Source organism: Geospiza fortis, unplaced genomic scaffold (genome assembly GCF_000277835.1).
Source record: "Geospiza fortis unplaced genomic scaffold, GeoFor_1.0 scaffold270, whole genome shotgun sequence".
Lineage (NCBI taxonomy): Eukaryota > Metazoa > Chordata > Aves > Passeriformes > Thraupidae > Geospiza > Geospiza fortis.
In genome coordinates this window covers 1,701,416-1,713,066 of record NW_005054422.1, presented here as the reverse complement: position 1 = coordinate 1,713,066, position 11,651 = coordinate 1,701,416, and the positions used below count along the sequence as shown (strand labels likewise).

The 11,651-nt window shown below is 39.0% G+C and overlaps 2 protein-coding genes across 3 annotated transcripts in view; one reads left to right on the top strand and one right to left on the bottom strand.

Annotated features, from left to right (window-relative positions):
• Positions 1-4,596, top strand: part of PITRM1 (pitrilysin metallopeptidase 1) — a 27,185-nt gene extending 22,589 nt beyond the window's left edge. The window contains exons 22-26 of the mRNA XM_031061696.1: positions 1-4; positions 414-593; positions 1,819-1,964; positions 3,543-3,645; positions 4,131-4,596. The exon at positions 1-4 is cut by the window's left edge and continues 70 nt beyond it. Coding sequence (XP_030917556.1) covers positions 1-4; positions 414-593; positions 1,819-1,964; positions 3,543-3,645; positions 4,131-4,224 — 527 coding nt within the window. The 3' untranslated portion in view covers positions 4,225-4,596. The remainder of the gene's footprint in view (positions 5-413; positions 594-1,818; positions 1,965-3,542; positions 3,646-4,130) is intronic.
• A 599-nt stretch (positions 4,597-5,195) lies between these two features.
• The window catches only part of PFKP (phosphofructokinase, platelet), a 42,272-nt gene continuing 35,816 nt past the window's right edge, over positions 5,196-11,651 (bottom strand). For both annotated transcript variants that reach the window (XM_014309349.1, XM_031061695.1), the window contains exons 17-22: positions 9,447-9,611; positions 8,389-8,450; positions 7,780-7,891; positions 6,915-7,014; positions 6,189-6,294; positions 5,196-5,729 (exon numbers count right to left, since the gene is read on the bottom strand). In XM_014309349.1, the coding sequence (XP_014164824.1) occupies positions 5,579-5,729; positions 6,189-6,294; positions 6,915-7,014; positions 7,780-7,891; positions 8,389-8,450; positions 9,447-9,611 (696 nt within the window). In that variant the 3' untranslated portion in view covers positions 5,196-5,578. The remainder of the gene's footprint in view (positions 5,730-6,188; positions 6,295-6,914; positions 7,015-7,779; positions 7,892-8,388; positions 8,451-9,446; positions 9,612-11,651) is intronic.

Here is an 11,651-nt window from a genome sequence, read left to right as displayed (position 1 = left end):
CTATGCCAGGTGGGAAGCAGAACATCAGGGAGCTCTCAGTGCACTGCACAGCACAAAGCAAAATGGAAAGGGTTGGGCTGACTGCAGAAAATGGAGTGTTGATAGTAAATAATTTTCAGTGCATTTGTCACAAAATCTTTACAAAGCAGCTGGGCCCAGAGCAGCCCTGTAAATGCTGGGATTAAGTAATGAGGGGCTGCTGTCCCCTACCTTGGAATAAACAGCCCTGCCTACTTGTACATGTCCTGAGTTGCCAGTCCTGTTGCATGTAACAAAGTTCAGAGCCCCTCTTACAGTGATGTGACATTATTCAGCTGTTATTAAATAGCGAGCATTGCTGTTGAAAATGTCGTAGATTACAAGCAGCAGTGCATTGCAAATGGGGATCTGGGGGAGCTTTAGAGGCAGTTGAGACTATTACTATTGCCCAGTTCACATCTTCACTGCTTCTATTTCTTTCATTTCAGCCTTCGAATTCTTGCACGGTTGATGACAGCTAAATTCCTACATACAGAAATCAGAGAGAAAGGAGGGGCTTATGGTGGAGGTGCTAAACTTAGTCAAAATGGCATATTCACATTCTACTCCTACAGGTAACAGTGCATTTCTTTCCTCTTGATGGCTGAGGGGACCACTGACTGCATTTCACTGTGCCTTATTTTTGACTTCCTTGTAGCAGTCTTTCAAGAAGAAGTGAAATAAAAAAGATGAAATTAAGTGAGTGATTCAATGCTGATGAAGTTAGATTGCCTAATAAAACCATCCTTGCTTTATCTTGTTTGTATCCTTGGGAAAGCTTAATTTATCTCTGCTGGTAGCAACCACTGCTGCACCTCTGCACTTTGGTGTTTACTGTCTCAGTCTCAGATTTATGTATAACTGGCTTGCACTTGTTTATTTATGCGTTAAGGAAGCCCTAAAAAAGGAAATTTAAGATTACTGTAAATTTGAGACCATGAAGTAGAATGATGATGTTCCCTAAGGTCCTGAGTTTGAAAATAAGTAGCTTCCTTAAAGCAACTGTCTGAAATCATCAGAGATTCAGCACAAAGCATTGCTGGGGATAAGCTAGAACTGCTTGCTCCTTCTTTTCTGTTTTTCTCTTTTGCCAGTCCAGAACAGTTACCCTGTATTCAGCTTACCAAGGCACTTTCTGATGAAATTTCAACTAGAGGTATTATAGTTGTAATCCCCGCTAGCAGTGTTGTGTGGCTGGAGTCCTGGCTTCAGTTGTTTTCCTAGCCCAGAGGCAGGCTGGCACAGTGCTTGGTCAGGGTTCCTGACTGAGGTTTGAGCAGTCTGGTCTTTCTGTGAAGTTTCAACTTGGTAGGACTTGTCCTGGCAGTAGTCCTCGACTTGCCAGTAGTAGTTAACCTGTGGCACCTGTTTTACAGAGAGTAAAAACAGGTGTGGCAAGAAAAGCAACTGAGAGAAGATAGGGCATATCATAAATATTCCTGGTGTGGGCAGTAATGTTTTTTGAGCCCACTGTGAACAGCACTGGCTTACCTGACCTGCTTTTATTACACCACTTCTCTCTACACCATCTTGAACTACTTTTAGGCAGCTGAAATTCTGTACCTGTGTATCTAAAATTGTGAATTTGCTTGGTTTGTAACAATACTTTCTTCTGGAAAAGAAATGCAAAACTAAACCCCAGAACCTCTTTTTGTACAAAAAAAAAAATGAAGTTTATAATTTGTTTTTCCCCATGTGTGATGCATAGTAAATTATGAATGAAATGAGAATAAAGGAATTTTGGTTTTTCATTTTTTAAGACTGAAGTAATCAATTTTTATGTGTTCTTTTTATTCTAAGAGACCCAAATTCATTAGCCACCTTGAAAACATTTGAAAAAGCAGTCGAATGGGCCAAATCTGGAGAATTCACTCAGCAAGATATTGATGAAGCTAAACTAGCAGTGTTTGCTGCTGTGGATGCACCAATAGCTCCTTCAGACAAAGGTACATTTCTCATCATCCTCTCAGGGCTGTCAGTGTTTATTTGCTTTTTAATTTCAGTTTAAAGGGAAGAAAATAGTTTGCTAAACTGTGTTAGGTGATAAAATTTGTGTTTGGAAGATGAGAGATAATGGCAGTTTCAGTGAATCTGTTGGCTCCTGTTGCTCCTTTTCAGAAACACCTCATCCACTCAGGTTCTGCTGAAGTTTTGTGTTACTGCTCCTGTGTGTCACATGGAGGTAGATTGAGGAAATTATTTTAGGTTTGGAGAGCATTATATGCAGATAAATGAATAGAAATACTGGTCCTCTGATTCAAAAAGAGCTGAGGGATTACTTTCCTGACTCAAGCAGGCATACTGACCGTGAATGTCTCTAGCCCTTTGTGCATATGTTCTCTGAAGTTAGAGCACAGAAGTCTGTCTGCTGGGGTGGAGGGTGTTTTTAGCTTCTTTGCAGATGTGCACATTCATGGTGCATTGGTAGTATCTTTTCAGTTTACTGACATGTAGCTTTGCTGTCCTCACTTCCCTCCCTTGTTCTCTAGCTGAATTTCAATCCAAAACTTGCCCAGTTAAAACACATTTCCTTCCCATGCACAAAAGAATGACAAGGTTAAGATCAGCATTATTTTAAAATGTGCTTGTATTAGCACTAACTTTTTAAACAAGAACACTTCAAATTAAGCTTTTACCTGTCAGGATCTGGTTTTGGTCTGGGCAGTTAAAAAGCAGCGGGTGCGAGGTGCACAGGAGTGCGGTGCCTGCACATTGGGTGTTGGTGTCAGCGAGGGATGATGAACATTCTTTGGCATTTGAACACAGATCTTAACAGAGCACTGAATAGGAGAGCTCTGTTCCAGAGGCCTGGGAACTGGTGCAAGGAACGTCTGTCCCTTGATGCATTTGAGTGACTGGGCGCTGCAGATGGATGTGAAAACCTTACCTGGCTGGGCAGTCAGCCCTGCCATGGGCAGGAGGTTGGACTAAGTTGACTCCAATCCTCCCAGCTACCTTTATTTCCCTGTGGTTATTTGCCTGACAAAAAGCTTTTCTGTGATTATTTTGGAGTTCTCTGGTTGTTCAAGGAGCAGTTAAAATGCTGCGGGCAAATGCTCCAACAAAACATTAAAGTATTTGTATGCAGATTTCTGCATGTAGTACAAAACTGTGAGCAAACCTTCACATTGCAGATACATCACAACTGACTGGAATTAAAATGTTCCAAAAAACAGAAGCTTCATGAAATGCAGTTTGTTTAAAAAAGTTGTTAGAACCGATACTCTTCAGAATTAATTATGTTTGTTTCCTGGACCACTGTTACATTCAGATTTTTGACAAACTAAATAATTTGCCAAAATAGAATTGCTTTTTTCTTAAATAGGAAACTGTTACTACCTCACCCTGGTTTTAACTTACTGTGCTTGAGTCAGTTGGATATTATCTCAGCATGATGGTTTAATGGAAGTCTCTATTCCTTTTGAGCACACATTCCTGTTGTAGTTTGCTCTCATTCCTTGCATGTGGCTGTGACAGATTCCAGTGCACCAGAGCAGTGTGTGGTTTTGTTTTCTTTTCCCTAGGAATGGGTCATTTCTTGTATGGCATTTCAGATGAAATGAAGCAGTCGCACAGAGAACAACTTTTTGCTGTCAACAGTGATAACTTGGTTGATGTATCAAACAAGTAAGCCTCTGCTCAGTTGTCATATTTAAGTTACTGGTTTTCTTCCCTTGGTCTTTCATACTATTTTCACTATTTTCTTCTGTAACCTAGAAAAGGATATGTTAATTATATCCTGTTTATTGCACATTTAGCAGATGTAATTCCCTCCTACACTCTGAGTTTGTGGGAGATTTGGTTTGATTTACTTTTGAAAGGCACAGGAACTGTCTGGGTAGACTATATGAGTAGGTATGAGTGCACTATATGAGCTGGTTCTACTCCACTTGTAGCATTTTGTGTCTGACTTCCACTGTAGATGTAAGAATTCCACCACAGCCAAGTACAGGGTTAAGGAGAGGTTGTTGTGATGAGTGGGCACAACACAAATTTTATACAGCAAAGGACACTCTTCCTGAGATGGGAGTATTTTTAACTTTCACAGCAGAGCTGTGGTTAGCCAAATGTAGCAGTTTGTCACTTGTTTATGGGGTTTTTTTTATTTCCAGGTACCTTGCAGCTGGGAAGAGCACTCGTGGTCAAGCTGTACTTGGCCCAGAAAATGCAGATATCACCAAAGATCCCTCATGGGTCAAACGATGACTTTGGCTTTTCTCTGGGTGTGACTAGAACATTAGGGGTTTTTAGTAACTTCTAGCAGTGCTATGGTCCAACTGAAATATTCATTGCTGGCTTTTAACAGTGTTCACCAAACCAGTTAGAAGCTCCCCTTCTCAGAATAATGATGTGAAAAATTTTCTAACCATTCAGTATTTGAGAGCAAGAATTACATGCTCTGCATGGCAAAGACAGACCTTAATCTTTTACTGAAGCCTCACTCCTCCAATCACATATGAACACTATATAAATGAAATATTTTTATATATGTAAAACTCTAGTTTTAAATGGTGTTTTGTTTGAAATCATGTTTGTGTTGGGTATATAAAGAGCTGTCTCTCATACTGACAGATTTCATTCTGTGGTGTGGTAATTCCAGCTGCCTTTGCATAAGCCACCTCCACCCTGAGCAGTCTGTGACAGTACATTCCACCCAGCTGAGTGTGCAGTGCAGTGGGAAAATCCCTAATCAATCAGGGGAGTCTATTTTGTATAAAGTTCGGTTTAGTTTGACAGTTTGGGCAAGATTTTGGTACACCATGATTTACCTTGTCAAGGTCCAGTTAACATAAACTAGCATGAGAAAACATTTTTGGCTGTTTTTCAGCCTTGTTACCCTTTCTGATCAGTATTGGGGGTGTTAATCTTAAAGAAGCTCTGAGAAAAAGGAAACATGAAGCAAGGGCCAGATTACACCCTTACGAATGTCACCTTGCTAAAGCTGTTCTTCCCCACTCCCAACCCCAAGAACTAGTTTTATCTTTCCTGTACAAGGGGAAATTATTCCAACTCCTAGCCTGATCCTGAAGCAGCAATGAAAAAACATTTGCTCTGGTGTGACTACTTCCTGCAGCACTGAGGAATGAAAAGGGGAGTTTCTTTTTCCTTCACTGGAGTCTATAGAGAATCCTTCAAGTGCTATTCCCCCAGCTGTTTAAAGCAAGTAAACACACATGTGATGTTTGCAACAGTATTTTACTTCATTTCAGAAACATTAAGCACATCCTGTAACTCCACACAAGAACTAGCCATCTACACTTATTTTTGGGTGTAAGTACTCTGAAACAAAGTGCAGTAGATGAGTAACTTACGGAGTGCATAGAACGGTGTTGCACTTGCTTGTTAAAGGGCAGTATCAGTACTGGTGTTTTCCATTAGATGCAAGGGTTTGTTTCAAATATAACACACAAACAGGACAAAATCTGTGTGACAGCTGAACATCTTGTTTCACATAAAGTGCTGGAACAATAATTTAAATGTTACAAAACAAAGCTTTAACGATTCTAAAGCATTGTTACTCACAATGTGCATCTATGACAACAATCTAAATGTGGTGTGTTTAGATGGCTCCGGTCTCAGCTTCCTTTGGGAGCATGGCCACGTGTTCCAGCTGGCCTGAGTCTGACACGTCATAGCTGGTCTTGTACTTGGCCAGGATCTTCATCAGCGGTCGCAGCTTCAGCCACCACTGCTCCTTGGGAATCCTGTGTCTGGGGGGGAAACAGGGAGGTGAAATACATGGGGTAAGGCAAACACCTTCATTAGGAATGGCATCAGGCATTGACCATCATGGGGGGATGTAAAACACTGACACAAACTAGAAGAATCAAGGACAGAATCCCAAAGAAATGAACAGGTCTTACTGGAAGTGTTAAACATAATACCAAATTTGGCACAAAAATGCTGTCCCAGTGAACTGAAACAGAAGTAAAGTAATTCTAGGCATTAAGGCAAAGGCAATCACATGGAGGTTACTTAACAGGACAGCAGTTCCAGACTTCACCATGAGACTTTCAGGTGTAAAGAGGATGAAGTAAAAGCACAAAAGCAAGAGAGAAGCAAACAATCCAAGTGGATCTGGCAGAATTCAGGCCTAAGGCAAAAGCAGTAAGGTGTTGGGAAGTAGGCAGGCTGTGGTGAGGTGTTTACACCAGGCAGGGCATACGTACACAAAGTCTGTTTCACTCTTCAGCTCAGCCACGGGTTGGAAAACAAGGTTGCGTCTCCGCATTCCCAGCAAACAAACTGAGTCATCGGTATTGGCAAATACTTTTCCTAAACAGAATGAAGTAATTCAGCATCCTTCTTACAAGTATAAGAGCAAATACCACTTTTCTGTAATTAAACTAAACAAAAACTTACAGTAGCCTAATTTCAGCTGCTGATTATTTAATAGATTGATATAACATCAAATTAGTACTTTAATAGGATTAGATCTTTTTAGCTTAACTTCAGTGATTAGCAATGAAAAAACAGTGCAGTTAACAAAATGATTGAATTTTAGCATCCAGTTTTAGATCAGATTTTAGGAAGTAGTGCTTTACAATAATTCTCAAAGACTAAATATTACCTCCTGTCTCCCATGAAGGCAGCATGAAACAAAAAAGAACAAATGTAACTATACAAACATCAATTCCTGCATGCATGTAAACCTTCCATCACACTGGCTATTTTAAGAGGATGATGAAACAGCTATCTGAATTATTGACCTCACTCAAGTGGAAATGCTCATACAGCAAGAAGCACAGAAAGGCACTACTGAATAATAAAAAATACCAAGATGGGAAGAAGTATGTTGACTAACAAATTGTCATATGTTTGCAAAGTGGAGGAATCTTACATACTGACAGACAATCAAAGACAGTAACAAGAGACTGCACCAAACGTTTCTGCACCTTGCCGGTAGGTTTCCTTCAGTTTTTTGGAGATCCACTGCATAGCTTTTGCTGAGATTTTTGTCCCGAAATTCCTATCAAATGGTGAAGGTGCTCCACCCTGTGCAAAAATTGAATTCTGGGTTAGCTTATCAAAGCAGGATTGATGTTTGTTTTAGCAGTTATCTCTGTTAATGGCCTCCTCTACCTCTTATTTCCATTTCCCCCACTTAGTAAAACAAACCAAAAGCCCCACCCCATTAGTCAGTCTAAGGTGTTTAAAATTTGTGTTCAGCACCTGTGGAATTCCCACAGAATCAATACTATTTCTCATTTAGAAGAATGGAGGGGACTGTGCGTTTTCCTCCAGGTCAGCCTCAGTGTTAAGTGTAGCCAAATCAGGAACTCCCTTTGCCCACCAACCAGCTGCACAGTGAGATAAAGCCATGCAGACAACACAGGCCAAAGGAGTAGCTCACTTCTGTCTCTTCCACAAAAACACCCATCTGCATAGATTTTCTTAATGAAATCTCTGCTCTTCAAGAGGATTCAAGAGGCAGAGACATTATGGATGGGCAGATAATTGTATTATGGAGAAGGTATTACAATTAAATACAAGACAAAAAGTGGAAATATTTATTAATATAGAGAGAAGAAGAACAAAAATGAAATTCATAAAGAATCTAATGCATTTTCCCTAGATTTTTAAAAAGGGTTTGCAATAAAACTTGATGCTAAAAAATCCTTCTGAGTTGCCTACAAACAAAAATCCATATTTTTTTTCCTTTATCTTGAGTCAGACTTGTTTCAAATGCTTGAATAGTGTAGTGTATATACTCTGTGCACACAAAGTCAGTGCTGTCTGTAACTGTAGGGTTGTATTTACCTGCTGCATATGGCCCAATACATTTTTTCGACAGTCAAACACTCCTTTTCCTTCTTCAGAATACAGCTGATAAATGAAATCAGTTGTGTAGTTTTCATTGCAATTCTCATTTCTGTAACAATTAAGGCCAGTTAGCAAATTTACTCTAAAGCACTGGATGTCTTTCAAGCTACTGAATGACAAGTCTTTTCCCTTTTCTTGATAGCAGTAATCCTGGCTGGGACATTTTCATCTGATCACATTCACTCACTTTTATGTAACAGATTCACGATTTTTAGGGTTTTTACAGTAAAGGTCACAGTGTGACACACTACCTTTAGTAAGAAGGAATCTGGAATAAAAGATAAACCCAATGAGAAAACAGACTGAAAATAGGATGAAGTATTAGATTACAGAGCAAATATATTTACATAAAAAGAAGTTTTGGACTTGCACTTCCAGACAGGTCACAGAATTGCCTTTTGGAGCACAGCTTTTCTAAAAATCTCAAGTTAAAGGAATAATCAAGGAATATAGACTTGGGAGTGTCATTCCAAGTGGCCAAGCAGCCTGCCTTGCTGGGAATGCTCAGTATCACTGATGCCATCTATTACAACTACTTTTACTTACCTCAGCACTAGACCACGCTGAATACTGGTTTTCATTTTTTCAGTCAAGTGTTCCACATTAGCCTAGAAACAAAAGTATTTTTAAAGACTTGTACAGAACTCTGAAACAACTTTAATGAGTCTACATTTCCTGAGAACTTCTGTCAAATATTCCACATAAAGCATTATGTGCAAATTCAAATTATCAAGATTTTTGGAGATGCAAGATAACATGCTGTGTATGGCAATTCATCTTGGGTTAAAACTAACATCTTTATATCAGAAGTAACAGATTTTATTAAATCAAAGGAGGTTTTATATTCTGTACTGGTACAGCATCCAGCTTGGTATACATAAAAATACACAAATTGCCACTGAAGTTTACAGCCTGCCCTTACTTCCAGTCCTGGCAACAACTGCATGGGGATAAGTTCTGGTTCATTTCACATCTCTGTGCTTCTCAGGAAATTTCTATCCTTTTAGCTTTGTGTTTGCCCATGACTGCAGCTAGCACTAACCATCTCAGAAGTGTAAACTCCTCAGAGCAGACAAGTTCCCTTTCAGCTTGTGTGTGTACCACACCATAATCCATAATCCTTAAAGCCTGAGGGCTTTATTTTAGTAACACTTCCAGACATGCTCTGAATAGCTGTGGTAACAGAGTCAGTATCTAATAAACCTGACATACTGGTCAGTTCTTGTCCTGAACAGCTTTTAAATACAACTGTGCCATAATGAAAAGATACTGTTCTCTTTTTTTGGCTTAATTTTAAAACTACCCAGGTCTGTTAATTTAATTTGAATTTCAATCAGAAGACTAAATATGAAACAATCTAGTAGTGCTTAATGGCCAATACAATTATTTTTGTCATCTTACTGAACTTGGGTGTCAACAGTGATTGTGTCTACACTCCTTTATATTATATTATGGCACAGGAACTGGCATGACAAGCACAGATTTCAGGCCCACCCTCAGCTGTTTCTTTCTTCCATGAGCCATCTACTTGAAGTACACACGTTATGATACACACGTACAACAGCTTTAGACTTAGTTAAGAATGAGCAAAAGGTGCTGAATACCTGGAGCTCTCTGATATCAAACTGCTCCTCGAAGATGTAAGCAGCATCAGCTCCTGCTGCCAGGGCCCCCATGTTGGCCAGGTAGCCGCAGTAGCCGCCCATGGTCTCGATGATGAACACGCGGCGCTTGGTGCCGCTGGCCGACTGCTTGATGCGGTCACACGTCTGCTCAGAGACACCACAGCCTGAGTATGCACTACAACCCCTCACTGCTTACGCTTTTGTATGTCATGCAACTTTGTGTCACCTACTGGTAACAAAAAAGTTAAAAATAAAGCATTTCTAAAGAAGGAATCTTTTAAGAATTCTGAAACGGCATAGTGCATGTAACTATAATAATTATCCAATCCAGGATTTCTTATAGATCATATACTGAACACCAGGGTAGAAATAAAATGTTTTTCTACTAGCAATTCTTAGCATCTACTTCCTTCCTGCAAATACTGAAACAAGAGTTCATTTTGGTTTGCAGTGGCATTAACCAGTTGTGTATCTGCATTTTCTAACACAGATACAAGTAGATATAATGAAGCTTTTCAAGGAATTGTGGGATGAATAAACTTCTCTTCTTTAACTCTATTCATTACTTCTTCTTAGCATTGATATTAAAATTCACTGCATTCCCATCTATACTGAACTTCTTAAGTCCTGAGCATGAACTGCCCAATTACTTTCCAGTAATGACTTCCACATAAATATAATTCTTTCAAGCACTACTGGGGCATGTTTTAAAATGCTTTCGCTTTTTTACTAACAGGTACATAGTTACTGTAACAAGACTGAAATCTCCACTTGCACCTTACTCTGACCAGCACAAGAAATGTTCTCTACACGGAGATCTGCTACTTACATGTAACCAGTTAACAGCAATATTTCTTAGAGCTGCCTAAGAGAAGAGGAAAGTAACAAAGACAGAGGCAAACTCCAGTGTGGCAAGACCTAGGAATCTTAGGAAAACACTGTAACACAGGAAGATGCAGAAACTTAGGAACTAGTTTACTATCCACCTTTAGGTTTTAGTAATACTCAAGAATCTATTTGACAAACTCACCTCCTGGAATGAGGTGAGTTATTTTAAAGTTGTTGATTAATGTATTTTCCTTTCAGAAAGCAAGTCAGAGAAATAAAGAGGCCCCATTTTCTTCTTTGTCTTAGAAACAAATAAATAAATAGGATGTACCACACTTTGTGACAGGAAGAATTTTGTGAAACTGATGTAGTGTCCCAACACCAGTTCTGTTTAATAAAAATGGAAATGAAAGTACCTGGAAAGTTTGTCATCTTGCATCCTGAATTATGGTAACATTAAAAAATTCCCTGACTTTCTGATTTTTTGAATGAGTAACTGTAGGTGCTGTAATATTTGAGGTATTTCTAGTTCACGGTTTTTTAAAACCAGAACTTCATTCAGCTAACTGAAAATACTACTTCTGAAATTCAGATTGTGAGCAATATGGCCCTTAAAACCATACCTAACACATCACAGAACAAATCATTACCTGATACATGAGAAAACTTAATATAGAAACTCTAGAACTTCTAACATACAAGAGTTTAATGCATTTAAAGACTAAGACCAGTATATGCAGGTATTTAGGTCAAGCTAGGAAAAGATACGTGTAATTTAATTTATACATATTTATTTATTTGCATATATGCATATTATGTGCTTACACACAGAAGTGCAGCATTCACATGAATTTATTCAGAATATGGATAATCTGTTATCCCAAGCAGAGAAGTATCTCCATAACAAACTATGTCACGAAAGTCTATGTTGACTTTCTGTCAGTTTTTCAAAATGACACTTTTACTTACGTGTCTTGGGTTTTACAGTGTCACCAAGCACTTTACTTTCTCCTTGCAGACATTACTTCATGAAAATTTTTGCAGAATACTGTAGCACTGGAGAAATTTAACTCATTTTTTTAAAGGGCTGTCTGAAACTGGATAGGTACTATATCTTTAACTTACGTTGTAAAACAATCTTGTCTTTAGACAATAAAGATACATGTGAAGATTTCCACCATTTTAAGAGACTTCTAGTATTTGTAAATCCCAAGATTTCTAAAAAGATTTCCCATCTGCTGGCAGGAGAGTGGAATTTTCTGCCTTTTGAGAATCTCCAAGTACTAAGCAAGGAGGTAAATCAGTCATTGCCAATGGGACTAATCAGTTGAAATCTACTTAGAGGGGTTTCTGTCC